The 27,563-nt window shown below is 47.9% G+C and overlaps 2 protein-coding genes and 2 long non-coding RNA genes across 17 annotated transcripts in view; 3 read left to right on the top strand and 1 right to left on the bottom strand.

Moving 5' to 3' along the window:
• The window catches only part of LOC306797239 (uncharacterized protein), a 252,033-nt gene that overhangs the window by 203,063 nt on the left and 21,407 nt on the right, over positions 1–27,563 (top strand). For 10 of the 14 annotated variants that reach the window (XM_079296500.1, XM_079296493.1, XM_079296491.1 and 7 more), the window contains one exon: positions 27,325–27,435. The exons of 2 other annotated variants lie outside the window; for them this stretch is intronic. In XM_079296500.1, the coding sequence (XP_079152626.1) occupies positions 27,325–27,435 (111 nt within the window). Of the gene's footprint in view, positions 1–16,321; positions 16,481–23,323; positions 23,882–25,277; positions 25,424–27,324; positions 27,436–27,563 lie in introns of those variants that run through there. 2 more of the 14 variants (XM_079296496.1, XM_079296495.1) reach the window with 2 other exon arrangements.
• LOC306797249 lies at positions 907–9,243 on the top strand. Its single transcript, XR_013773111.1, has 3 exons — positions 907–931; positions 1,463–1,489; positions 9,127–9,243. It is a non-coding gene; the product is annotated as an uncharacterized lncRNA (long non-coding RNA).
• On the bottom strand, positions 1,568–20,714 carry LOC306797237 (von Willebrand factor D and EGF domain-containing protein-like). The gene is given in 33 exon segments (XM_079296484.1): positions 1,568–3,451; positions 3,566–3,661; positions 4,387–4,482; positions 4,700–4,795; positions 4,907–5,002; positions 5,175–5,270; positions 5,362–5,457; positions 5,730–5,825; positions 5,909–6,004; positions 6,086–6,569; positions 6,641–6,859; positions 6,863–7,011; positions 7,436–7,606; positions 7,763–8,203; positions 9,102–9,239; positions 9,314–9,533; positions 9,731–9,993; positions 11,004–11,118; positions 11,530–11,634; positions 11,716–11,877; positions 11,955–12,091; positions 12,222–13,114; positions 13,234–13,427; positions 13,534–13,810; positions 13,900–13,973; positions 14,610–14,827; positions 15,126–15,267; positions 15,373–15,462; positions 16,211–16,443; positions 16,789–16,854; positions 17,051–17,279; positions 17,457–17,641; positions 20,516–20,714. Coding segments are annotated over 33 exon segments (6,192 nt in total). The 5' UTR covers positions 20,616–20,714; the 3' UTR covers positions 1,568–3,332.
• LOC306797246 lies at positions 9,419–15,841 on the top strand. The gene is made up of 5 exons (XR_013773108.1): positions 9,419–9,566; positions 9,739–10,028; positions 11,016–11,137; positions 15,119–15,298; positions 15,768–15,841. It is a non-coding gene; the product is annotated as an uncharacterized lncRNA (long non-coding RNA).

The following is a 27,563-nucleotide window of genomic DNA, read 5'->3' as shown; positions in this document are numbered from 1 at the left end:
CTGTAAACAGATGCTCAGCAGCAGCTGTATTTGTCTGCAGTGTTTCTCCACAGAGAGGTGGATCAGAGGAGACCCTGAAGAAGACCACATCCCTGAGAGGAAGAGGAGGGAGGAGCAAGTCTGGCTGGTTCCAGGTCGAGTAAAGTCACCTCTGAATGAACTCATCCTCTCCCAGTTCACCAGATGAAATCAGCCTCAAGCACCATGTTCATGTCCCACATCAGAGTTCTACCTCCAGAGAGCCTCTCCATGTCACAGTACTTGTACCTTCCACTATAAATATATACTTATATTATATATATATATGAGTGGTGTTTTTAATTACCCATATTGGAGTACAATGGATCTTTTTCTCCTCACAGCAACCTCACATCACATCAGGGACACCTCACTGTTTGGGAAATGTCTCATCATCAATCTTGACAGCGTGAGAAAAGCAAACGCCGAAGGTCTCACAGTACTCTGACCTACAGTATGGAGGTGTAACCGTCAAACCTCCTGCATTCACACAATCACTGACTTATTTAAAGGGACTAAGAACGTTGCTTGAGGAACTCCCTCAAAATACAGTCATGACCCTTAACACTAGTTGCGTATTTGCTGCTTATTGCATCTGAGGAATCCCCCCAAAAATATGATAAATATCAGTTCATGCATTGTATGTGAGCTGCTTGGGCTCTGATCATGAAGCACATTACATAAAACATTTGTGTCGTGTCTTTTAAAAAGTGTACAACATGGCAGTGGCATGATTATTATAGATGTTCTATGAACAGAAGGAATGTTTCAGTGAACTACTGTTTACAACTGTGAGCCAACCCTTTCATCTCTAAAGCTACAAATCTATTTGAACATCACGTTCTACTTCTGTCTCCTGCAGCTTGTTGGGATGGTGGGACGTGATCTGAAAACTTGGTTCCTGATGAAAACGGTAAAGAAAACAATGTTATTTGTACATGACACAGCTGCAGTCTGCAGTGCGACATGAAGCCACTGATGTGATTTAAAGTTGCTGTTTGCTGCCATCATGTGGCCTCATTGGAGATTACATCTATAATTCATACTTTGCACTACTCTGAATATTGATGACACATATTTCTCCACATGTGTCTGTTGTTAAATGCCTCAAACACAAACTGTGACAGTGTTTGTTTTGTGTGATCTCAGTGTTGCAGTGAACTCATTCATGCCCACGGTCTTAAAATGTTAAGTGTTTAAAACGAACGAGATGTACTCTTGTACGTCCCAATGCATAAAAAAAGAGCCTGATCATTATAGTTTAGGATGCAATTTGTAGGATTGAAAGTAAAAAACAAGAGAAAAACACGAAAAAGCACTCAGTTTACCATGAATGTTTGCATTGACAACACATTTTTGATTGAATATCTTGTATCATTGCTTCTTTATATTCAAATATCAAGACCTTTGGTTCCCGTTATAGTTTTGCTTAAACTTTTTCCAGAGATGAATTGAGGACATCGTGGATATGGTGAGTGCTGATTATTTTACACTCCTGAAATAAAAAAGATGACAAAAAACAGTTTTTGCAGCAATTCAGGGATTATATTTAAAAAACAAAAAGTCATGTGTAACCTGGCCATCTGAAAAACAAGTCCAGTCCAGTTGTTTTACCAAGAAACTGACTCCACTCTACAGATTGCATCTGTTCTGGTTTTGTAAACGTTTTCTCGCCACTGCAAAGTCAAAATAACAGCTCCCACAATCCCTTGCCCCTGTGACCCTCCTCTCCAGCCGAGTGTTTAGGCGCGACACCCACAGAGTTCTCAGCATGGGGTTTGAAAATGACACGATTTTGGGGGAGAAAAATGTGATGAGACCCCCTTTTCCTCCCTCCTCACCCGGCTGTACACACACGAGTGAGCCGACAGTCCAATTAACACCTACTTTATTATAACGTTGACTTCTCCCGAATGTTCTTGCATGTGTTTATGCACTATTACCTTGACGGATGCCGATTCCACGATTAGACATAATTGGCATATCAATATGCAAAACCTAAATGGATTAACCTTCTTTAAAACTAATGAGCACTTGCATGCCCAGCTGGGGGAATGGACCAGAATTATCATTTGTCATCTTTTAGGAGTGATGTGGGAATAAATAATTGAAAAGAGGCTGGATATTGTCTTTCCTTGGGCTACTTGTGCGTAAAGTGACTGTACTGTTGAAAAAGAGGGAAATATGCAGATTTACTGTCTTAACGACGGCTGTAGGCTCGCTGGTTTGTCTGAGCAAAAAATACTAAGAAGCTGTGTCTCAGAGGAACATTTTTAATCAAAGGGGAGCGAGAAAAAAAAAAGGTAAATCCTCATGAGTTTGATTGGAAAAGATATTTAGATCAGAAGTGACAAAGGAACTGAAAAATCCAACTTTAAAATGTTCAAGCCTATAGTTGATGGACGTGGTCTCTGCCACAACAATGAGCCAAAAAGCAGCTGCAGGTAAAATAACTTACAGTGGATTCAATGGTCCATGTGGAGGATCAGAAGGTCAAAGAAAATATCATGAAGATGACAGAGCTCAGAGTGATAAACAACTGGACAGAGTACCTGAGGTTGTGTGGTCAATCCTTGTGAGGTGCAGTGACTTTTGAAGTTCAGCGCCCAAAGAGGAGTAAAAAGCTCTGAAACGATGGAAATGCGTTGAAGGTGAGATAGCTCAAAGTGTTATAAAACGGGTTCTAAAGCCTGAGGTTGTGTGTTCAAACCCGATGTGGTTCAGTTATTTTTAGGGCCAAATCTCAAAATGAAAAGGTCAAATATGCAAAGAGAAGCTTGATGTGTGTACTTGCGTTGGTGGCGCAGGAGGTTTGTTCACGACACGAAAGGCGCCCGTGTCGGGTTCAAGTCCTCCTCGGGACCAGCGGATGTGCGACCATAAATAAAATAGGAATAGATGCTAAAATAGCTGCGTGAACACAATAAATAGCTGCGTTAATAGTTGCGTGAATAAAGTAAAGGGAAACAAAGTCGACAATCGAACACAGAACGTATGCAAGAGTTTAAGTATTTGAGGCCGACATTAATTGTCTTTGCTTCCTGTTTGTGTGTCCAAATCGTTTCCTGTTCAAAGATGTGTGTAATGACTCGTATAGCTCAGTCTGTTGAACGTGTCAACGTCTTAACTCGACCTGGTCGGGGTTGAAGGTCGTGCGTGTGACTTGGGATTGAAGACGTCTGCTGTGGATGCTGCTGCTGCTGCTGGTCGAGGTGGATTCGCGTGTTTCCTGGTGCTGTTCTACCCTCTGCTGGCTGCTGGGAGGAAGCTACTGCACTAAATAATGCTACTAAATTGGAAGTCATTGAAAAGTCCTAAATACTAAAATAACCCGTCCTTCTTACCCTTCTGGAGCAAAGAGATCCGCTCCGACAAGCGCAGACGTTTGGCCGGACACATCGGCTGCCGTACAGACACTTGTGTTCACAGTGAGCTGAGGAGTGACACAACGACAGACACGGACAAGAGACAAACGTCTCCGTTCAGTTTGGAAAACGGCGGGATATTCGTGAAGCGCGTCATTTCCTCGTTTCGCCGGGACACTCACGGATCTGACACAGCGTGCCGAGCCAGCCCGGCGTGCAGTGGCAGGTGTTGGCTCCCACACACTCCCCTCCGTTCAGACACTGCTGCAGGCAGCTGGCTGCGAGGCGACACACGGATCAACGCGTTAGAGACTTGGACATGACTGCTGAGAGCAAAAGCATGACCTGGAAAACAGGAAGTGACAACAGCAAAAGAGGTAGAAAGGAAACCAAATGCCGTGTAACACCGTGGAGATGTGCAGTTGCCTCCTGATGGAGGACAGCCCCTCTATGAGCCACAGGTGTTGAGCTGTCGCCTGACGAAGAGGAGGCGGCTGAGGACACACAGCTTCAACAGATAACTCTGAATCCGTCTCCTCTGATGTCTGAAACTGTTTCCACGGTTTCCACACGGGAGGTGTCTTTGAGGGAAGCGTCTGTCAGCAGAAACTTTGTGTCGCAGACTGTTCCTGCTTCAGTGTGGTGAGTTTTACAGTAAAGGGACGTAGTTATCAAGCAAATAGTCTCTAATTACAGCTGCTCACGTGAGAGGCTTTGCTGTTTTTCTCCGTTTTATTTAACTATGTTTTCATTATTAGTTTCACTGTTTGGTGATCTCATGATGAATCTTTCTAGTTTTTTTTTTTTGCCTCAACTTATGAGTTTGAGTGTTTGTTGGCTGGATAGTTTCTGGACAACGTTGTGCTAAAACAAGTTTTGATGTGGATGACACTGCGGGAAAGGCTGTCAGACATTTGCACTGATGCATCATGGGAGCTAACAGGTCCAGTTGTAAATGTAAAAACATCTGTACGGGACGTGATTCCCGCGTCACGGCCCTTACGTCTATCGCATCTGTTTCCTCGCCAACCCGACGGACAATCGCACACATCTGGGCTGACACACCTGCCGCCGTTCATACACATGCGCTCACACACACCTGCAGAGAGAGAGAGAGAGAGAGAACAACATATTCAGCTTATTGATGAAAGAAAGATAAAGAGACGGAAGGTTAAAGGACATCATGATGGCAAAGTAAGAAAAGGATGAAGAGGATAAGATGTGAGGAAGGATGGAGAAATATGAGGATGCACCGGTGGTGAGAGAAGGAAATAAATTAGTCAAACAAGTGACGATGAGGAGGAAGAAGGACCGACTTTTCTCGCATCTCCTCCCGGTGTGTCCCTGCAGACAGGAGCAGACGTTGTTCCTTACGCACAGACCGCCGTTCTTACAGGGAGGACTGCAGACGGCTGGAGGGAAAAGAACAAAGAAAATACTAAAAGCAACCACGAGACAACCTCTCAAATGAACTCCATGAACGCTTGAGCTGCTTGTTGACTCGTTGACGGCTGACGTCGTACCATTCTGACACTGTGCGCCGTAGAAACCGCGAGGACACTCGCAGATGTTCGGCCGAGTGCACGAACCTCCGTTGAGGCAGACGGGAGAGCAGAGAGCTGCAGGGGGGAGACGACGACGTCAGCGTTACAGAGGTGAGGACACACACACACACACACACACACACACACACACACACACACACACACACACACACACACACACACACACACACACACACACACACACACACACACACACACACACACACAGACACACACACACACCCACCTGTCTCACAGGACGGTCCGCTCCAGCCTGTAAGACACACGCACTCGTCTGGAGACGCACACTGGCCTCCGTTGTGACAGTGACGGCTGCACACCACTACGAGGAAAACAACATCCATCACGGGCTGGTAACAGAAATCACCTTTTTGTTTTTTAAAGCAAAGAAACTGAAGTCACTGCGAACTCACTGGTCTCACATCGAGGTCCGACAAACCCATAAGGACACGAACAAGTCTGCAGTCCCACACAGCGGCCTCCGTTCTCACATGGGGACCGGCACAGAGCTGCAGAGAGGCATTTCATTTGTTATAGTTCATTCATAATGTCAATGAACAGATTGAAGAAAATCAAGACGATTCATCTGTGATATTATTGGAAGATGCATCGCTGTTAATACACGTTTTTACTGATGATGTGGAACTTTAACTGGTGATGGAACGGCTTAAAACTGATTCCTCTTTTTGACCTCCATACGTCCACGAGCAGGGCAGACTGTCGGACGCTGCTGAGGTGTTTTCTGAAGGGACTCTGGTGCTCGGAGACACGACTGCTTTACCTTCCTGACAGCTTTCTCCATGAAACCCTCGGAGACAGTGACACACACCCGGAGCAACGCAGACGCCCCCGTTCACACAGTCCGGCTCACAGATTGCTGAGAAAATGTGGGTCACAAACAAACGATATAAGAACACATAAACGGCTATAATAATCTATGTCAGCCACTTATTTGTTTACCTGTCTGACAGTCGAATCCGGTGTAGCCGGGTTTGCAGCGGCACGTGTTGGGCGCAGCACACTCCATGTTCCTTCCACACATATGCCTGCAAACAGCTGGATAAACAGACAGATGTTTACCTTAAAGTGAATGTTTTCTTATCATCAGACGAGGGATGAAGGCACACGGAGCCGTACCTCTGCATGCTCGTCCGTCTCCAGTGTATCCTCCGGGACACCGCCCACAGTGGAAACCCTCGTCCGTGGTTGGTTCACAGGGGACACCGGGAAAACACGGCCGGTCGGCGCAGGTCGGCGCGTGTTTGTCCGCCGTCGTGCCGCTCCTCACCGCTGCCTGGATGGAGGTAGCTCTTCGTAGCGGGGAGCGGTACGCCGTCTTGCTCGGCGTTGTGAAGGTCAATGCAGGGACCGTCTCCGGTTCTTCAGATCCAGGCTCGGCCTCATCTCCATCAGCGGAGGACTCTGACTCAGGGAGCGAGTACGACAGAGCGGTGAGGGCCGCTGTCTGAGGGAAGGCAGGTCTCGGAGGGGTCCGGGGTTTGGCGTGGGTGGACAGCTTGGGCTGGGGGGTCTGCGTCCCTTTGCCAGACTGAGTGGATAGGTGAGGAGCAGGCGGCGTTACCTTCGCAGGTGTGGCACCAGTGAATGCTGCTTCGGACTGCTGGGAGATGATCACAGAGTGAAGGACATTCATGTCTACAGATCAAGACGACGCACGGCACCAAAACTCACCTTGGAGGACGTCGCGTGAGGAACAAAGGCCCTGGAGATGGCCGTGCTAGATCTGCCGTCCGTCCTGAGGTTGGTACTGTGGCGGGGGTTGTGGGTGTTTGCAGTGACGTGGAGGGCACCGATCGACGTTCTAGGGACATCTCTGGAGACGGTGACCGCCTCTCTCCTCCCGGTCCCGCCGCCCCTCCCTGAGGTGGGAACCTGGCGTGGCGCGTTGTCTCAGTTCTCTCTGGTGACAGCCCAGGACAGGTGTTTGATGCCGTGCCTGCTGGGCAGGTTGGGCAAGTGGAGCTGAGAGACTTTGCTGCTGCTTCCCTGCGGGGATCGGATGGTCTTGCCGAGCGTCTGCTGCCGAGGAAGGTGATTGGATGCTGAGGAAAGACAGCAGGGTTCAGGACCACAGTAAAGGAGTATCAGTATCAGGACCCCCCCCCCCCCCGCTCCCCTTGTTGGAAAATAACTTCTCCTGTTCAAACTTTGCGGCCGGGAGCTGATCCAAGAATCAAAGCACCAAAATGTGGTTTCCAACCAGTTAAAGTGATTCATCTGCTGCAATAAATGACATTCATTCCAACCAAAAAACCACATGAAACATCAGGGGACCAGAACTAAATAAAAGTAGCCCACAATGTTTGGAGGGATTTCCCATTACTGACAGATGTTTTCATCTGGATCCTTTGTATTTAATCCTGCATGTTGATATCCATGCTTGCATTCTGTTATTATGCCAACAGAGAAGTCACAAGGCAGAGCTGCAGGTCTATTTGCTAAATGAAATGTTCAGACGGACGTTACCTTCCTTGGCGTTCTTCATGCAGACGCGTCCGTTGCCGTAAAGGCCGGGCGGGCAACGGGCGCAGACGTATCCGACATGTGGCGGCCTGCGGTTGATGCATTGAACGCCGGGGAAGCAGGGCCTGCTGGCACACGTAGCCGACACATTCACAGCCGGAGACGGACCAGATCCTGAGAGACACAAACTGTGGTCAGTGCTCTCTATGAGCTGGATCAACGGCCCTAATGGGTCCTCCTAAGCATCCTTTAGCAAGTTTTTGAATGCTCAGTAGAGTCCACTACAAACCATTAACTTTTTAAATTGGCAGACATTGTTGGAAGCCGTACCTGAAGCTGGTCTGCCACTTCCTGGCGGCTGGGCGGGAGTGGACGTCTTTGCAATAGTGTTGCCAACTCCTGAGATGTTCTTGAAAGTGTCTGTGTCGGTGGTGGATGGGTTGAGTTTAATTCCTTGGCTTTCTCTCAAAGCATCATTCTTTATTTGGGAAACGATTGGTGCACCTGCCGTGATGCTTTTGTCACTTTCCGCCTCGGTGAACGCTGGGTTCAGGCTCATCCCTGGAATGCGTCTCAGAGCGGTGGTCTTACTTCGGGACCGGTTAGGGTCGGTCCTTGGAATGGTCTCCCTCGCCTCAGCCCTCGTCTGCGGTGAGCCACTTGCGGTCTTCTGGAAAGTGTCTGTCTTCATTTCGGGTGGTTGCAGCAGAACATGTGGTGTCTTGTAGACCGTGGTACGAGGAGCAGATGTGGTGGAGACGGGGGCGACTGCTGTATGAAGAAGAACAGATTATATTTTGTTCTGCCAAATAAAGACTTTATCTGATGCTCTGGAACTACTTCCCCCGTCCACATTGCAATGAACCAACAGCAAAGGATTGAAGAATATACTGTAGCCTGGAAGGGTCAAAAGGTTGTTGTCCTAGAAAGACAGACGCTCAGCAAGAGACCAGACTTTGGAACGAGTTTGTGTCAAGATCTCAACGAGGCATGAGCACCAGTCACAGCCTATGAACACATTTACAAGCCACGAGCGGTGAACAAATGCACCGTCACCTTCTGGACAGTTAGCAGATGCTCTTATCCAAAGTCACTGTACAACCGCTTGAAATATTTGCATGCAAATTGTCCCGTGGAGAAAGATTTCACTTTTTAAATTTTGCAAGACCTTAGAAGGACTTCAGAATGGCTGCAACATTCCAAAGAACAGCAGCATCTGATGAAGTCATGTTACGCCGGCTGATGAGATCCAGGTGTGAGGGCCTGAGCTCTGTCATCATGTATAACGGGTCTCGTCTGTGCGCACTTTAAAATCTTATGTAAAAATCATAATCGGCAGTTTAAAATAATGTTTTTTGCAATTTATCAAGAAAAATGTTCATTAAAACTGAGTGAAATATCTCACGTATTTTAAAATGCATCTGTTCAGTTCTCATTTTATTCACGTCTAACGATCAGACCAGATCTTTGGCCAACAGATGATTTTGCAAACCTGAAACTGAATATCTTTTAAAACATGGAATGATTCAGTACCTTGCTCAAGGCTACTTTGACAGGATGCAGTATATTGTTTTTTATGCCCACAACTGCTGCTGTTTAACGGAGAATATTGTCTGAGCTGCTGTCCTTTTAAACACCTGAAACGTGTTCTCTGTATTCTCATTCGTACCTGTGCATATTGTCCCATTTCCCAGCATGCCTTTGGGGCACGAGCCGCAGCTATAGGAGCCAAAGCTGTTGAAGCACGGGACTCCTTGGAAACACGGCTTCCTCTCACACTCGTTGACATCGTCCAGGCATGCGACACCTGCCGAACACACGGTGAGATGTTTCCACGATCATAAACTGATCCTCTTCAAACAGGATTTACCAACATCTCACCTTTCAACCCCGCAGGACACTCGCATCTGTACCCGCCGGCGGTGGTGATGCAGTTGCCGGCTGCGCACGGAGCCGACCGGCATTCGTCCACATCCTGGTCGCAGAGGTCGCCCTGCTTCCCCTCGGGACATACGCACAGGTGCTTCCCGCTTCCAGCAGGGAAATGAACGTCCGTCACACACGTCCCGCCGTTCTGACACCCACACGGCACCACGGCCATCTGTATTACAGGTGGAACAGAGAGGCGGCTCAGGTGGGTCCTGTTTTTATTGAAATAATCTCTAACAAGCAGCATTGGACTCTTCTAGAGAGTTACTAAGCACCTAGACAGTCGTTAGACACTTAAAAGTACTCCAGAGGGGGACCATCCTGGCTAAATAAAGGTTCAATAAATAAGTTATGGCTCTCCAACTCTACCTCCACAGTGAAGGAGCTCTGGGCGTTGCACTCGTCTGACAGCGTGAAGCGAAAGGTCTGACGTCCCTCCTCCTCAGGAAGCGACGGGACCCTCCAGATAAGGAGGCCGGCAGGGGAGAGGAGGGCCCCCCTCGGCCCCTCCTCCAGCTGGAAGAGGAGGGCCGAGCCCTCGGGGTCCGAGGCCGCAAACTGGAAGACAAAGTTCTCCCCGCCGAATGTCCGCAGGTCGCTTTGAGGCTGGTGGAAGGCCGGCGGCTCGTTGACTGAAGACAGAGGAGGAAACTCTTGAGAAACTTAAGTGAGTGTTCGCAACTCACCAACAACGCAACTCGCTCTTTGTCAGTTATTCTTATTAACGTTACGTCTACAAGTCTTCGTGTTTTGGTTCCCGTCCTCAAATGAACTCTTACAAGAGAGCTCGGTTTGGCCAAAAACATTCCCCCAGCCGTGTCCTGGAAGGATCACTGTAAACACGCGTGTTTCCAGCTTTCTCTTCTCATTGAGATCATGTATCATCCGCCTGCTGAGATCACTCCCTCCAAACAGATGTTTAAAAGAATGCAATAATCCCAGGAAACACCTGCTCAGCATGACTGATAAGAAATCCTAACCGGCCAGAAACATGTCTGCCGTTCATAATAATGTTTCAATCAAATCAAGAGCAACCATTTCAACCCACTGGGAGGATTATTCCTGAGAAAACTCTGGATGCAGTCTGACACTCTTCCAACTGATGGGTTTGTTGAGTGTCAGTCTGTGTAGCTGTGGTGATCAACCGTGTGATTCCCCCCCGACCCCCGCCTCAGGCTGGTTCAGCGACAGGTCAGGGCATGCTGGGAAACCTAGACCTCCGCTCCTTTGATCCGCTAATGGGGACAAACATGACCAAAGCGGTAACAGAAAGATAAATACTCTTCTTCCTGCTCGTCATCATTAGCGGGCTACAAGCTGAGTCGAAAACACGTCCTGGAGGAACAATGTTGTCTAGAAAACATCACTGCTGGTGGAGCATTAAGTATTGTCTTATCTTTACTCAACACAGGCAAAGAATACACGTAAACATGACAATACAACTTTACCAAAAGAGGTTTGGATGTTTACTTACCGGGACCCCAAACATAAAGTTTAAAGGAGTAAATATTAAATAAATGCTGAGTGGCGACTTTTGGGTATTGGTCTTGACATATGTGACTGAAATGAAGCAGATTATCTCTGGTAATTTTGATGATGCATGGGGGGAAAGTTTATTCTTTCTAAGATAAGTGGTTTGTACCTTGATTCACAGACCAGCTGAATTTGGAGGTTTCCGGGTCGCAGAGGAGGCAAGGGCTGCTGGGACTGGAGACGCCCTCTGCAAAACACATCCCGTCGATGTTACACGTCCTCTCCTGGCAACCACAGACAAAGGTTTCTCATATTTACAATCTTTTAAAATGCTGACATGTTGTTACATGTTGTTCTGCCTCCTTTCCCATAAACAACAGGAACCTCTGCACCTTTGTTGGGCTTTTAAAGAGCCAGCTGCTGCGCGTTTAGAGCAACGGAAACCACACAGTCTCTGGTTTATTCATAACTTATAAAAACCCACTGAATCACATCTGTCTCCTGAATCTAGAGTCCAAGTTTTCCTGTGTTGAATTGTCATGTGAATGATGGCTTTCCTCCCTAAAAAGGTTGGTGAAAGATCTGACTTATCTTACTTACAAACAATTTGTTCGTTTTTAACAGTTTTTACTCGACAAGTGATTCATCCGTCTGGATCCGTCAGTGTGGAGGATTTCTTTTTGTATGCGAGTTACCTTTAACTTACAGAGTCCTGAGCGCGATGCCTCGCAGACCTGGCAAACGCCATCGTAGATGGTCAGCACCAGGGCCTGGCTGTACTGGGAGCCGTCATTGGTGACCTGCAACAGGAAAGAGAGGAGCTGACATGGGCGGGGGGGCGGGGCCTTAAAACAAAACGACCAACAAACGAGAGGCGTTACTTTAATCTCCCAGCGTGCGTATGGTTTGTCGTCCATCATGAAGTCCTCTGTGTTGACGGCCGTGTTGCTCAGAGATGGAACAGCACAGTCTAGAGCTTTGGAGCTGAGGAAGGTGGCTTTGCTTCTCTGTTTCTCCCCTTGAACCCAAACTCCGTTCATGTACTGTGGAGGCAGATCAACACACCTCAGAGGAAACATTGTTTGGGGAAAAGAAACCTTTGACCTTAGCTTTTCCTCACCTTCAGTCTGGTGGCATGGCAGCTGAGGTCGGGAGAGTCGATGAAGCCGAGGCCGAAGACTCGAACGCTGCGACAGTTGAAGGCTCGGATGTCACACAGTCCACTGTTCTCCAAATCTGTCAGCTCTACTGGCTGGCCTGTCAGACGAGAGATTATTGATCAACGGAAAGAGAGAACATTAGTTCAGCAGAAGTCTGCACGGCAAAAACAGAAGAATCAACCTGCTGAACCCATTCCGGATTGGAGCAACCGTCCCCGGATACTCACTGATGGCCAGGCTGCAGTCGTAGAAGCTGTGGCTGGGAAAGCACTGGCAGCCCCACTCTGTACACTCTCCGTTACCGTTGCAAAAATTGGGGCATCGCAGAGCTGTCACCACCTCCCTGGCCGTTCCCGGAGGACCGGCCACCTCCAAGGCTCTCTGGGTCCGGTTTTCCAACAGCCTCCTCTCACACTCATTCTCCAGGTAGGGCAGCAGTGCCTCCTCCCAGCCCAGGTCGTCTTTGAGCTGCAGGTCCAGAATGCAGAGATCCACTGCCTCCTCCAGGCGGCGTCCCAGCAGCCCCCGGCACACTGCACCAACGGTGGAGTTGGCCAAAGCCATCTGGCACACCTCGAGAGCTTTGGCCGAGGTCAGGCCGCTCGGCGTCGGCCACTGTGGTCGCACCTCCGGCCGGGCTTCCGCCAGGTGATCCTCGGGAAAGAAGTAGGCAAAGTTCTCCAGATCCGCCTGGCTGAGGCTCTGAGCAGCGAAGACGGGCTCGAATCCAAATGACGCCTGCCTCCTCGGCCTGCCAGTGGAAAGCAGAAGATCCTCCCTGAACTCCCCGTCCAGTTCAAGATCGTCGTTTTGATGGTGCTCGGCGTGTCTCCTCTCCAGAGGATGAGCGTTAAAGGCGGACATATCCAGGATGCTCTCCTCTCTCTCCGGACTCTCGATGTATTCCACTGTTGTGTCCAGAGAGGGAAACACAGATGTGTAATCCACATCATCGTGCGCTATGCAGTTGGAGTGGGCGGACGGATTGTACAAGTTCCTCATCGCTCTGCCGGCGTGATGAGAAGCGCTGTATCCTTTCTGGCACTGACAGAAAGGCCTCCTGACCTCTTCCATGGTCCCGGGAGGTGTCCTGTCAAACAAACTCTCGCCGGGAGCAATCCTAGCCCACACGCAGAGAAAGAAAGAAACGGCTCTGTGTAGAATCTCCCATTTCAGCCAAATCAGGTCCTAACGAAGCTAAAGTTGAATCACAATCATTTGTATTTGTCCCAGACTGACCTCCAGTCCTCTATGAAGCGATGCAGGTCATCGGGGCTCCCGTCCGAGCCGTGGAAGTCGTTGTTGCCGTTGTGGTCGAAGGTGCCGCAGAGACCTTGCGTGTTGCTGTAGTCGACGCTGGGCACGCGCACGGACAGGCTCATCCCCCAATCGCCAACATCGGCCCTAACAAAGGCCCCGGAGGGAAAGATCAACTACGAGAGGAGAGTCACATCCAACAGCGTCATTAACAATAATCTCCTCATGCAAGAAAAAGCAAACATTTAAACTGGAAATGTGTCAAAATGTTGGGATACCTACGGTGACCTTCTTCCCCTGGTGGGACTCCAGCACCCTGACCCGACTGCCCTCCCTGTCGCCGAGGGTCCTGAGGGTGAGCTGCGGCCTGGTCTCCTGCGGCTGGCCGTTGCACATGTCAAAGACGGCGAGATCGTTCCCCTCTCGCGCCGCAACGCCGCAGTTGCAGGCGACGGCGTAGTGACGGCTGCCGCAGTCCCACTGGCGAGAGTGGACCTCGAACTCCCTGACCAGGCTCCGGCAGAGGACAAAGGTGCCAGTCTGGTGGTTTTCATAACGCCTGCACAGAAGGACATACAGATGTTTTACCGGGACAAACTTCAACTTCTCTTGAACGCCTGCGAATAACCAATTCAAGGGGTCAATTACCTGCCGTCCAGAGTAATGACATGTGGGTCAGTCAGAGAGTAGCAGATGGAAGTAGGAACGTCCTGGACCGTGACCTGGGGGGAGGTTAGGAGAGCAAAGATGTGTGGGGGGGGCTCCAGCCTCTGACCCTGGGCTTTGATGTTTTCACCAAACACAGATGGGAAACTCCCTTCAGAGACGCACTGTCTGGAGGGCTGACATCATGTCTTGCGTAACGCTGCAGCTTGTGCTCTTTAAACATGTCAACCCATTAAACGGGCACACAACCCCCCCATCTTCATAAAGCACTGTACAACTGTGTGTATACATAAACAGTTTCACAGAGACACCTGTACTTACAGCCGTCTTTCTCATTAAAGTCGTACTTGGATAATTATATGACTCTGCTGTTTTCTTCATTCAGTTTTGGTGCCCTCTTAAGAAATTCCCTCTAGGATTCCTGGAATACCCAAGGGCCCACTGGAACCTCCTCAAAGACCCCTTGGGCATCCTCAAGGAGTCCAGGAACCCCCGTAAGGACCAAGTAATATGCAGTTTGCATACCACAGGACCATAAGGGCCACTGAATCCCTGGAACGTCTGCATTGTGGTTTGATATAAAAAATACTTTGAATCACCATAAATTCGATCGAGATGATCATTACGTGTCTCACTGCACGGACAATCTTTGAATCGTCTTTGAACGTGGAAGGAAATTCCTGTTAACTCACTTTCAGAGACGTCGGGACGTAGCTTCTCCAGAGTCGCGGTGCGCCGGGTCCGGGCAAAACGCCGATCAGACTCGGGCGATTCCCGTCCGGCGTAAAGTCTGTGACGGCGCTGACGAAAACCGCTGCCCGGCCGCAGCTGCCTTCTCTGCAGGCGTTGGGCTGGAGCTCCACCTGGCAGGCGGACAGCGCCACATTTGGGGCCTCGTGTTCAAGACCGTCTGTGGATGTCAACACAGCAGTGAGTTAGTGTTGACGGACGGCACACAGCTGCCTGCAGAACCGTTATGTCTCCCTGAGCTGGCTTTCATGTGATGATGTACGGGGCAAGTCGGAGCACAACAGATGAGGAACCCCAAGACAAGCGTGCAGAGGTTTCTGCACAAATTTACAAATAATTACACGAATAAAGGGATTTTAAGGCGAACAGAATGGTATGTTTGGTCAGCTGTGGTGGTTGCTGCAGGCTCATCCTGTTGCCAACATTTAGATTTTGTCTCCTAACCCTGCAGGTCTGACCTGGCTCGTGGACACTCAGAGCCAGAGGGAGTCCACACTGGCGACCGCGGTCGGCGCCGTAGCAGGGGATGGGCACTGTGCTGTGCACGGTCACCTCGTGCTCTTTGCTGTTCTCCGCTATGCGGAGCGAGTCTGGAGAAAACTGAAGACGAAGAGGGAACAAAGAGGCTTTGGTGAGTTTGACTTGGCTTTTTCTACAAATGCGTTGGATTGGATCGGAGTAGAAGCATAACACAGAGATGTTTACCTTCAGTCCAGCGTAGAAACCCTCGCTTTCTTTTGGAGGAGACCTGCTGTGGCTGGAGTTGGCTCTAAAAGTCGACACGCTGCAGGAGAACTGCAAGAGAGACGTCAGCGTTAATCCATGAAATAACACGAAAGAGAAGTTAAAGATAAAAGTTATCGTAGAAAGGCTCCGTGAGCGAGCACAGCCCGACTAACGACTAACACAACCCAAACATGGACGAGGAGCACAATGGTCCACAGCTGTACCGAGGGGCATCGCCTCACTTTCACACAGCATCACTCTGGTTAATAATTCCTCCAGGAAACGAGAGCCGTCGGCAGCCTCTGGCCTCTGAGGCTGTATTCAAACGCCACCATGAATCTGCTTTGCCTTTTCTGCGCTTTGTCTGCTTGCAGAAGAGCCGACGCTCCAACCGCCCACATCTTCCAGCTTCCCGTCTGAAGGCAGGGAACTGGAACTGAACGTGTCGGCATTAAATCTGTGTAAGTTTCAAAGAAAATGGCAACTCTGTTGTGCAAGTTGTCGAAGAAAACGGTGTAAAGAAGCAGCTTTATTGTACATGTGTGCATTTGTCCGTGTTCACGTAACTGACCCCAGAACTCAGAGATTAAATGTGAAGCATGTGGAGCGAGGCTTTCACAACCTGCAACTGATTTAACTTCCCCACCCTCCTCTTTCCTTCCAACTGGATATGACACACGCCTCTCTGCCGTTGCCTTTAAGGATGAACCCAGGCAGAAAGAGGTCAGCATGATCCGCAGCTTACGTTCCCCACTTTCAGGGGTCACACACACACACACACACACACACTCTCAGAAAACTCTGTGGCAGGAATTACCGTTTCGCCGAGCCTGAAGTGGACGCCATCCATCTCCACCACAGAGAAGGGCTTCAGTGTGGCTTCCTGCCTGATCTCAGCCTTCATGCTGTGGCCGATGTGTCTGGCCCAGACCACCTGGAAGCCCAGTGGCTGGTTCCACGGCGGCGGGATGAAAGAGCACCTCAGGTGGACGCTGTGGCCGATGAGCTCCGGGGTGATGACGGGCCGGGACGGCAAGGACGGGACGGCAGCTGAAAACCCGGACAGCAGTTACCCGAAACAACCCTGGTGAGGATTTGACTCAATACATTTTATTTTATTTGTGTCGCACTTTAAAATAAGGTCAAAAATTCGAAATGTTATTCTCATCTATCTAAGTTATTTGCAAAAAAAACGCATCATTTTGAATAAATAATTGCATTTCTATTGAAAAATTTGCTTTGATTTAAAATATTATGTATTATAATCTGCTTAGAGCTGGAAGCTAACTTAACGGTACAACTCTCCAGTAAATGAAATATAAAATTCTTCATACTACAGTAAGATCAAAAGAGAATCTGTGGTTTGAGCAGAAGCCAACATTCTCAGACTCTCACCTTTGCATCGGCCGTTGACTTCTACCTCACCTGGCGGGCAGAGTCTGGGTCCCACATCTGGAGTAACTGAAACATCAGATGTTTTTCTCATTATTAAGGTGCACGAACATTGGCCGGTACATCTTAATTATAAATGTAGTTATCGGCCTCAAAACTAAAACGTCAGGAAGTGGTTCCTAATGGCACAGAGCACTTTGAGAAGACGTTACGGCCAGCTCAGACGCTCCTGGAGTGGACTCGTGGACCCTCCCAGCATGTTCACCTGTAGCGCAGTATCCCATGCACCCCTGTGTGGGCTGCAGCCGGTAGACCAGGAACTCGCCGCAGTTCCGCACCGTGATGGGGATGCGGAAGAGGCAGCAGTCCTTGGTGCTGCCGTGGAAGAACTGCCAGGTGGCGCAGGCAGAGAGCTGGCGGACCTCGCCGGGCCGCGGCAGGGGGGAGTCCTTCAGAGAGAGCCACACCGGAGCTTGTGTACCACAGCGGTTCATCTGCAGGGGGGGGCGTCAACAGAAACAGTCATTACCTGCAGCGAGGGGGTCATTAAACTCTCCACCTGAGCTGAAGGTGCTTATCAACCCGACCTGCTGGGTGATGTTTGTGCAGGCAGGCGGTTTTATGGGAACGACTTCTTTGGCAGAGCTCACCTGCCATGTTTGGCCTCTTACCTCAACGCAGGTGGTCGGCATCTCCGCCGGCTTGTTGTTGATCCTGAATCTGTACCAGCCCGGAGACAGCGAGTGGTCACAGATCAGGTCCTGGATGGCCGTGTCCTGGATCTCCGTGGAGTCGAAGTCGACGCTGCGATGGGGATTACGCAAAGTCCGATGACCTCCCGGGTAACACTCCGGAGCTGAGAGCAAGGGTGGTGGGAATTACACACTGATTTAGCAGATATGTGTTTAAGTTGGTTAAAAAACATCTTTCTGGATGCAGTTTAACGAAGAGGAAATGAAAACGAGAACCTCGGCAGGTTGACCCTGGAGTCATGTCTTATCTGAGACTTTAGTTCCCCACGACGCTTCATCGATCTTTATCACAAACTGCAGGACTGAGTCAGACTGTCCTCGGCTTCACTGAGTTTTCTCTCTCAGTGCACTGGAGGCAAAAGGCTTGAAGGGTGTGGACCTTTATTCTTGGCCTTGGGATTCGTAATTTGACAAAACAATCTTTATGGTCAACTCTCCTGCACTCTTGGAAAGCAAAACCACGCAGCTGCTCAATCCTGCTGTTGGAAAATCACAAATTGATGAAAATACCAAAAAAGAGAGACACAGAACTACCACTGAGACATGAAATGACCAAAATAATCCAGAACGACAACAAAGGGACGCAGAATACGACCAAGAAGAGACACAAAACATCTACAAAGAGACGTAAAACTACCTAAAAGAGATACAACCACGCAGAGACGCCACAGGTCTACAAAGAGACAGAATACGACCTCTAAGAGACGTAAAACTTCTACAAAGAGACGGATTACCACCACAAAGGGACGCAACACTACCAACAGATCGTCCTAAACCTTCGACATAAGGTCCAGCACAGCTGTGCTCTTGAGTGCCTGGATAAAGGTTGTAACTGAGTCTATTTTAACAAGCTACATGTTGAGTTTCTATACACCTGTAACTGTCATACATTGGTGATTTGTTCCTGAGGAACTCTATTATCAGAGGAGTGTTGGCACGTTTGCTCCTTAATGCTCAGTGGGCATTGAGGAGATGAGCAGGAAGGATCATTTCACCCCCGGAGGTTATCTAAATTGCTAAGAATAACAGACATTCCTGTGAGCCGCTCTAAACTCGCCCCCCCGGGAAAGGACGATCAAGCCAATGGCACATGACCTCTGCAGCTGCAGGCTGAGTTTATTTGAGCAGAACATGTCGTTTTCCACACCAGCACACTCAAAAGCTCCACATCTGTCAAGTGAAAAGGGTCAAAGTCGTCAACGGAGGCTTTTCTTCACAAAGCGAAACAAAAAAAACAAGCGGGCTGCTCTTTCTACTTTCCCCTGTTTGAGTTTGATTGTGGCGGCTGAGCAAAGCCGCATCGGGGAAAACAAACAGTCGGGGTATTTAGGGTGTTTTGAGACTGTCAGACTGGGCAGAGTTACTGCTGGTGATCCCAAACAAGGTCTTACAGGCTGGTCTTCACGTTGACGGGCCCCTTGAAAGCAAAATCTCTTGTTTACGTGGCCTCATGTCTGCGTGTTCACCTCGTCTGGAAGCTCCACCGACGAGACTCCGGGTCACAGGTTGTCCAAACATCCAGGTTTTCCAGGCAGGAGGACAATCGGCGAGGCTTTGGCTGCTGCTGGCTAAACTGGTCCACTTGGCGGCTTAATGAGTTTACAGAGCCGAAGGGGAGGGGGCGGTGAGCTAATGAAGCGGCATCCCAGGAGGGGGGTCCCACTGGGAGGGAGGCCCTCAGCAGCCCAGATGTGCAGGGACTTCTGCAGGTTCTCAGGAAATAAGATTCATTTGAAAGAGCATGGCGTTAACACAACTGAGGCCACGGGTCTTTTCCCCCCGACGGCCTGTCGCTCACCACGGAAACAAACAGTCAGACCGACTCATTATCAAAGCAGTTCGGAAACACTCGACACGCTCGTACTTCGGAGGGTTTGGAGGGTTTTTAAAGCACGATCACTAAAGATTTTAGGATGGAGCTCCTGACGGCTTCATAACTTTTCTTTGTATTCTTGACGAGGTGGAAAAGCAGTAAAATGTCTCAAACTAAACTCTGCACAAGAGGACAAAAAGAGACAAAACTGTACGACATTAGAATTTCTGACATGCTCGCGGCTGATTGACCAATACTAAAATATCTCAAAGCATCGGATGGATTTAAGAAATGCAGTGGACAAAATTGAAATCCCACTCGAGATGATTTGTAATCAGTGTGAGCGTGCTAACGTGCTAAAATAAGATGGTGACCATGGTAACCTAAACCTGTTAGCGTTTCCAACCCTTAGTGCTGTAGACGTTCTGTAAACTCGCGTCAGCCAACCAAAGCAGAGTAACTGCACATCACTCATAAATCGTGTTTGTGCGTAAGAGAAAATTAAAAATACCAGAAAACTGGAGAATGGGGCTGAAGGCATCTTATAAACCAGAGGGAATAAGCACATTTCTTTCAGCAAGTCACACCCAAACAGTTTGAAATGTGTCCCCCGGAGGTACAGGAGTGTCAGTAGACTTTATTTTGGAACACAAATGTCTTTCTTGTAGCAAAGCTGTGCGAGGACCCACGGAGTCTCCTTTTACGACGGCCTGCCTCAAAGCTTACGACCGCAGAGCTTTGATGTGTCGCCGGACGCCCCGGAGACAGAGACATGAGCAAGACGGAAGACAGGGTGGCATGTTTGACTGACCGAGACAGCAGCTTTATGTTCAAGTCAAACAAAGGTTATCAGCCAGAAGGCATGATGGGAGATGAGTTTACTGGATTATGTTCATGTTTCGATGACATGCTGCATGTTTGAGAACTGATGTTGCTTTATTTCATTTTGTTGTTTTTACTGCACTTTTTCTTACTTTTCTTTCAAATAACGATGTGAAGCGGAGACTCTGGGTTGCTTTAGTCATCTCCATCCACTTTATGTCCCTGATCATGAAGATGAAGTCGTTTTGTGTCTTCATGGCAGCTGAACCATTTGGAAATCATAAGGTTTTTTCTTTTGTTTTAAGCCATAACTTGAGCCATAAAAAGTTTGCTTTCCACCTACCATGTTGCGCGAACGCTCCTAATTGCACGAGCCACAGCAACGCGATGCGTAAATATCCAGAGAACAGCATGCGCTCCGAGCCAAATGCGCAACACTCCATGGCTGGTGGCCCGGGGTTCAGAGATGGAGGCTGGCTTCAGTCTTCGGGTTCCATTGAGAGTTTGGAGAAACGGTGCGAAAGTGGCGCAAACTGTAGTTATCGCCCCTTCTCCCGTTTGATGAGTACAGAAAAAAAAAGCTTTCGATTTGCGCTCCGCTCGCCGGACAACTGCGGCTTTGCTGTGCAGACGGCGCAATATGACCAAAAAAGAGGCGGGAGGAGGCACTAAACCACCGAGGAGTGTGCGCCTGTAGGTGGGTCCTCTGTGATCCCAGTCTCTCCATCCACATCACGTGCAGACATCAGTAAGTGCGCCATGTCTTCCGTGCTAATGAAAGCGGAACTCGTCCCAGCAGCGTCTCCAACACGGTAAATAAACACGTCTGAACTGTCTCGACTCGCTGCTATGGAACCACGAGGCACGGATCCGTGCGTGAAAGTGAACGAAATGTACGTGAAAACGTCAGATGAAGATAATCAGAGACGCATGTGCTGCTGCCACGTGCGTCTCTACAACAACCAGGACTCCTGAAGCCAAATGTCTGACTCATGTTGGAAGACTTTCTGCAAATCACTAAAATCACCAAGAGGACAAACATGGATTTAGTGTAAAAAACCCAAAGAAAAACATTCACTTCAGACATCTGCAGTATACATTGTACAGACACGCAGGACTCAGCTGTTAGTACTCAGTGTATTGTACTTGTACACTCACAGCATGTCTGCAGCTGTAGAGGAAGTTCGTGCAGCCTCAGGCTTTAATTTGGAGAAACACGAGGATAAAATAATGCACATGAAATGAATTGTTAACAGTATGGGACTGAAAGGCTTCCTTTAAATACAGAGAAGTGTTTTTTGGGATGGGGGGAGATTTAAAGCAGAGTATAGTGTGTTTATGTTGTATTTTATCATCGTACTTGTGTATCTTATGCTGCTATATAAAGTTATACAGAAGGAATTATTAAACAAACAGAATGACAAAAACCAGATGCATCATGACAAAGTGATGCAAGACAACTACAAAGTGATGCAAGACAACTACAAAGTGATGCAAGACAACTACAAAGTGATGCAAGACGACTTTAAAGGGACGCAAACTGACGCAAAAAGGTCTGAACGACATGCAAAAGGACCAAAACTAGATGCAAAATGACTACAAAGATGCAAAATGACTAAACAAAGACACAAAACAACTACAAAGAGATGCAAAAGAATAATGCAAATGCAGCAAAGACATCTCTTTGCTCCTTCTCGTGGCTCTTGTAGTGAGGTGCATGGGGTCCCTTAACATTTCTGTGCCCAGGGGCCCATTTTCTCATCTTCTGTCAATAACTGCAGAGTGCTGTCCTCTCTCATCCTAAAGCACCACTGAGTTCATGACCTCGACATGTGCCTGAAAACAGGGGGAGTGTAAAGGAGGATGTGTGACATCAAAACAGCAACTTTGGAGAATTATTGGTTTCTTTGGACGACTTATCTCCTTATGTTGGCCAACCCGACAGGACACGGTGGACATAAACTGAAGCTTTTCTCCTTTTATACACCTCACAGGTCACTCACAGGTCAGTCTCACAAGTCAGTCTCACAAGTCAGTCTCACAGGTCACTCTCAGGTCACTCTCACAGGTCACTCACACAGGTCACTCTCAGGTCACTCTCAGGTCACTCTCAGGTCAGTCTCACAAGTCAGGCTCACAGGTCACTCTCACAAGTCAGTCTCACAAGTCAGTCTCACAGGTCACTCACAGGTCACACTCACAGGTCACTCTCATAGGTCACTCTCACAGGTCACTCTCACAGGTCAGTCTCACAGGTCACTCTCACAGGTCACTCTCACAGGTCACTCTCACAGGTCACTCTCACAGGTCAGTCTCACAGGTCACTCTCATAGGTCAGTCTCACAGGTCACTCTCATAGGTCACTCTCACAGGTCAGTCTCACAGGTCACTCACAGGTCACTCTCATAGGTCACTCTCACAGGTCACTCTCACAGGTCACTCTCACAGGTCAGTCTCACAGGTCAGTCTCACAGGTCACTCTCACAAGTCACTCTCACAAGTCACTCTCACAAGTCACTCTCACAAGTCACTCTCACAAGTCACTCTCACAGGTCACGCTCACAGGTCACTCTCACAGGTCAGGCTCACAGGTCACTCTCAGGTCACTCTCACAGGTCACTCTCACAGGTCAGGCTCACAGGTCACTCTCACAGGTCAGTCTCACAGGTCAATCTCTCAGGTCAGTCTCACAGGTCACTCTCACAGGTCACTCACAGGTCACACTCACAGGTCACTCTCATAGGTCACTCTCACAGGTCAGTCTCACAGGTCAGTCTCACAGGTCAGTCTCACAGGTCAGTCTCACAGGTCACTCTCAGGTCACTCTCACAGGTCAGTCTCTCAGGTCATGCTCACAGGTCAGTCTCTCAGGTCAGTCTCACAGGTCAGTCTCACAGGTCACTCTCAGGTCATGCTCACAGGTCAGTCTCTCAGGTCATGCTCACAGGTCACTCACAGGTCACTCTCACAGGTCAGTCTCACAGGTCAGTCTCACAGGTCAGTCTCACAGGTCACTCTCTGCGTATTCTCTGCAGTTCGTGTATTTTTAGGTGTTGAGCTTCATTTTGACAGGAAACAAATAATAACGTAGCTGTGTTTCAGCTGCAGGACAGCAGTGAAGGCCCAGGTACAACATAACTCTGTTACAAAACTCTACTACAACTAAATGTACTGCACTGAAACATTACTTCAGGAAAAGTACAAACACACTGTGAAAATACTCCACGACCAGTGACAGTACCACTACGTACTACCTCACTGAAGTAGAAGTACTAGTAGTTCTCCGTGTGGACTTCTGACTCTTTTCTTTCTGGATTAGTGGTCTCGCTGCCGGTCTTGGTCTCGCTGCCGGTCTTGGTCTCGCTGCCGGTCTTGGTCTCGCTGCCGGTCTTGGTCTCGCTGCTGGTCTTGGTCTCGCTGCTGGTCTTGGTCTCTCATCTGGTCCTGGTCTCGCTGCCGGTCTTGGTCTCGCTGCTGGTCCTGGTCTCGGACCTGGTCCTGGTCTCGCTGCTGGTCTGGACCCTCATATCTCTGTGTTCACAGTATAAAACAGACTGTATTACTGTATAAATCCTGCGGTAGTACTCGCAGCAGTACTGGGTGTATGTCTCTTTAACAGCCTCGCCTCTTCTTGGAGTTTCCTGGTTAAACTTTATCTTCCTGTAACTTCCTCTGAACGTCGAGTCCTCCGTGTGTACTCCTTCTGAAGGTAAAGTATAAAGTACATTAAATGAAGTACCTGGTAGACTGGTGTGAGCCGTCTTTACTGTAGTCACAGTTGTGTGTGAACATGAGAGTATTAAGAGAGTTATTGTGCGCTGGTTTGAACATGAAGACGTTGTTACCGAGAGTCGCTCCGTCATTCTCTGAACGTCACACCAAAGATAATAATATAATATATAAAGTTAATGAAAGAAGCGGATTAAAAACGGTTCATTTATCTTTATTTGTGTTGATGTTGAAGAGAGTTTACCAGAACAAGATCTGAACTTACTTTAACGTTACAACCGTGAAGGCATCATAAATACAATTAAAATATATATTTGTTATTTACCAATTAAATATGTATTCAAATAAAAATGAATTAAACAATACATTAAGTGTTTGAATTTATCGGATTTATTTTTCGAACGCAGCAATAAAATAATAAAAATAAAAGTGTTTTTATTTTAACCTGTAAAATAACTAAATGAGGAAGAGCCGTTGGCCCGCATTACGTCATCGCACCACGTGTCAGAACAAACACTGGGAAAGTCCCTCGTGCTGCAAAAAACAGTCACGTGGTGCCATCTGCTGGAACAAAAGTAAACTACATGTTAGTAGTGAACACAGATTACACAGTAAAATACAAAAAACACATTTAATGAGTGTATATATACGTGTATTATATCCTATAATAATACGTCATAATTTATTATAGATTTAATTTTATATTAATCTGACTAAAGTAGTTAAAGCTGTCAGATACACGTGGTACAGTATAAAGTACAACATGTACCTCTGAGGTGTAGTACAGTAAAAAGTACAATATGTACCTCTGAGGTTTTAGTACAGTATAAAGTACATGTGCCTCTGAGATGTAGTACAGTAAAAAGTACAATATGTACCTCTGAGGTGTAGTACAGTATAAAGTACAACATGTACCTCTGAGGTGTAGTACAGTAAAAAGTACAACATGTACCTCTGAGTTGTAATACAGTATAAAGTACAACATGTACCTCTGAGATGTAGTACAGTATAAAGTACCACATGTACCTCTGAGATGTAGTACAGTATAAAGTACGACATGTACCTCTGTGATGTAGTACAGTTAACACTACAAAATACTCAAATGGAGTATTAGTACCTCAACAGTGTACTTGTTACTGTGCTTGAATAAACTCCTCCAGTGTGTCTGCTGTTGATGGAACATTGTAACTGGTTAAACTGGTTAAACTGGTTTTCAGAGCGTGACGACTCACAACGCTTCAAAACAAAGCTCTCTCTCTTATTGTGAAAATCTGGAAACAGCAAGACAACTTCCTACTTCTGACCCATTGTTTTAGTCGATATTTGTTTACATTTTGACAAATACTCTGTTAAAAATCTGTTGAATGATCTATTAGGAGTTCCCATTCGCCATGGAAGGACCTGGTCCAACTAAACCTGGACCTGGACCTGGACCTGGACCTGAACCCAGCTGTGTGTCCATGAAGAGTGACAGGTCCAAGGATCTGCCGCTGTGGTTCAGAAAGAGTGGCCAAACGTCCAGGTAATGAATTATAAACGCCTCTATGCTCACCTGATTTATCTTAAAAACGCTGCTTTTATTCTCTCGACCTGTAGCGGGATGCGACCTGCTGTGCTGTATTACCAGCCACGAGCTCCCTGGGTCGGCTTAGTGGTCGTACAGTCCAGTGTTTGAAAGTATATTTTTTACTTACATTCTATGCTGCCTGGGGAAGCTCCAGCTTCAAGATTACTTTACGACAGATGGATTTCTGCATAAAACGTAACTCTGAATAACCCGCGTGAGCATCCTATGTTCTCCGTTATGTGAAGCAGTGGGATGACAGACACGGATTTCCAACCTGGTATTACAGAGGTTGTTGGTTTTATTTTATGAAAGTAAGATTCAGGTTATGATACAAAGATGAATACAGTTGAAGGCAGAATGGTTTTGTGTGAAATACAAAGGAAAGAAATGGATAGTTTAGACTCCTACCGGAGGCAAAATACCTCTCGAGAGTCGTTTTAGAATACCGAGCAAAGGAACCCTTCACGGTGTTGTGTTGAAATGTTCGATACTTCCAACCAAAGGAACCCTTCAGAGAAGTGTATCGAGGGGTGAAACCACACTCCAATAGGAAACCTGTTGGAGTGTGTGGTCCAAAGCTGATGCAAGGGAGCAAAAGTTGAAGTGAAGAGTGAAATGTCACTGCTTACATCCTGTCCTCCGCTGAATGCGGATGTAGGAGGCGCCTGCCTCTAATGCGTGGCCGCGGGAGCGGGGACGCGCTCTGCTGAGTATGAGAGCAGAAAAGGTGGGGGCTCACCATATATGGGTAGTCAGCGTTTCCCGCCTCTATCAGCGAGCTCTGCGGTCGAGGATCAGCAAGGGTGGGGGTTCATTTGGGTGATCAGTGTTTTCATATCCTGACCGGCGCAGCCGTCAACAGACCGATTGGAAACAGAAACTCCTTCCTGTTTCGAAAGCGTCGAAAACTATTTCGTGATTACGTCGTTTTCTGAGGCGCTAAACGAAGTTGTCGGCTCCTTCAAACTGGCTCGTTTGTCACCTGCTGCTCTTTAAAGTGAAGGGTGCTAGCCTCGAAGTTAGCCACAGCTTTGGATCGGGCAGCCATGTAGCGTTTACCCCGGAGGAAATGTCAAGAAACACCAGGTTCACACCTGCATTCTCTCTAGTGACCACCAGGGGGCGACTCCTCTGGTTGTATAGAAGTCTATAGAAAATGACTCTACTTCTCTCTTGATTTATTCCCTCAGTAAACATTGTAAACATGAGTTTATGTCTCAATCTCTAGTTTCAAGTCTTCTTCAATACAGCATGATGTTCATTTAGTACATTATGGTCCATTTAGAGTCACACAGACCATAAAGCAGGGGATGCTTTAGGGCGGGGCTACACGCTGATTGACAGGTCTCTACCAGAGACGTGTACGGCGTCTCTACGTCATGACGACTACGTCCAGATATGGTCACTTCCTGTTCACTGGTTGCAAAAAAATAAGTTCGTGACAGTGAAATAGCCAAACTTGAGGCTTCAAAACATCAGTCCACAAACCAATGAGAGACGTCACCATGACGACGTCCACTTCTTACATACAGTCTGGAGTCCTTCCTCTTCTTGGGTACCGGGACCTTTATGAGTCCGAGGCTCTGGTTCCAAACCTCCCTGGTGGTGTGGAACTAAATAATAGCATGAGAACACTAGCTGGGTAGATAAAGGGACGAAGAGGCACCGCTAGAACTTTAATATCGTGACACTCGTTCTCCCAGAAAGACGATGAATAATAGAACAGAAATCTTTCAGTGTGAAGAGCTTCAGACTTTTATCTTCTTGTTGATAGCTTCTAGTCTTCAGCAGCTTCTGGAGCTGAAGATTTAATAAGTGGATCTCCTTCTCTGGTGGTCTTCCTCTCTGTCTAACAGGAACCTCATGGAACTGGACTCTGATCAACCTGAACCCAGCTGTGTGTCCATGAAGAGTGACATGTCCATGGAGCCGCCGCTGTATTTCAGAAAGAGTGGCCAACCGGCCAGGTAATGAATGATCCAGGGAACCAGTGGAGCGTTCATAAACACCTCTATTCTCACTGCTTTCATTCTCTCGACCGATTGGTAACAGAAACTCCTTCCTGTTTCTAAAGCGTCTAAAACTATTTTGTGAT

The sequence above is a fragment of the Melanostigma gelatinosum genome, assembly GCF_949748355.1.
Source record: "Melanostigma gelatinosum genome assembly, chromosome: 24".
NCBI classification, from domain to species: domain Eukaryota; kingdom Metazoa; phylum Chordata; class Actinopteri; order Perciformes; family Zoarcidae; genus Melanostigma; species Melanostigma gelatinosum.
Note: the sequence above shows the minus strand (reverse complement) of the source record. Positions and strands in the feature narration are given on the sequence as shown.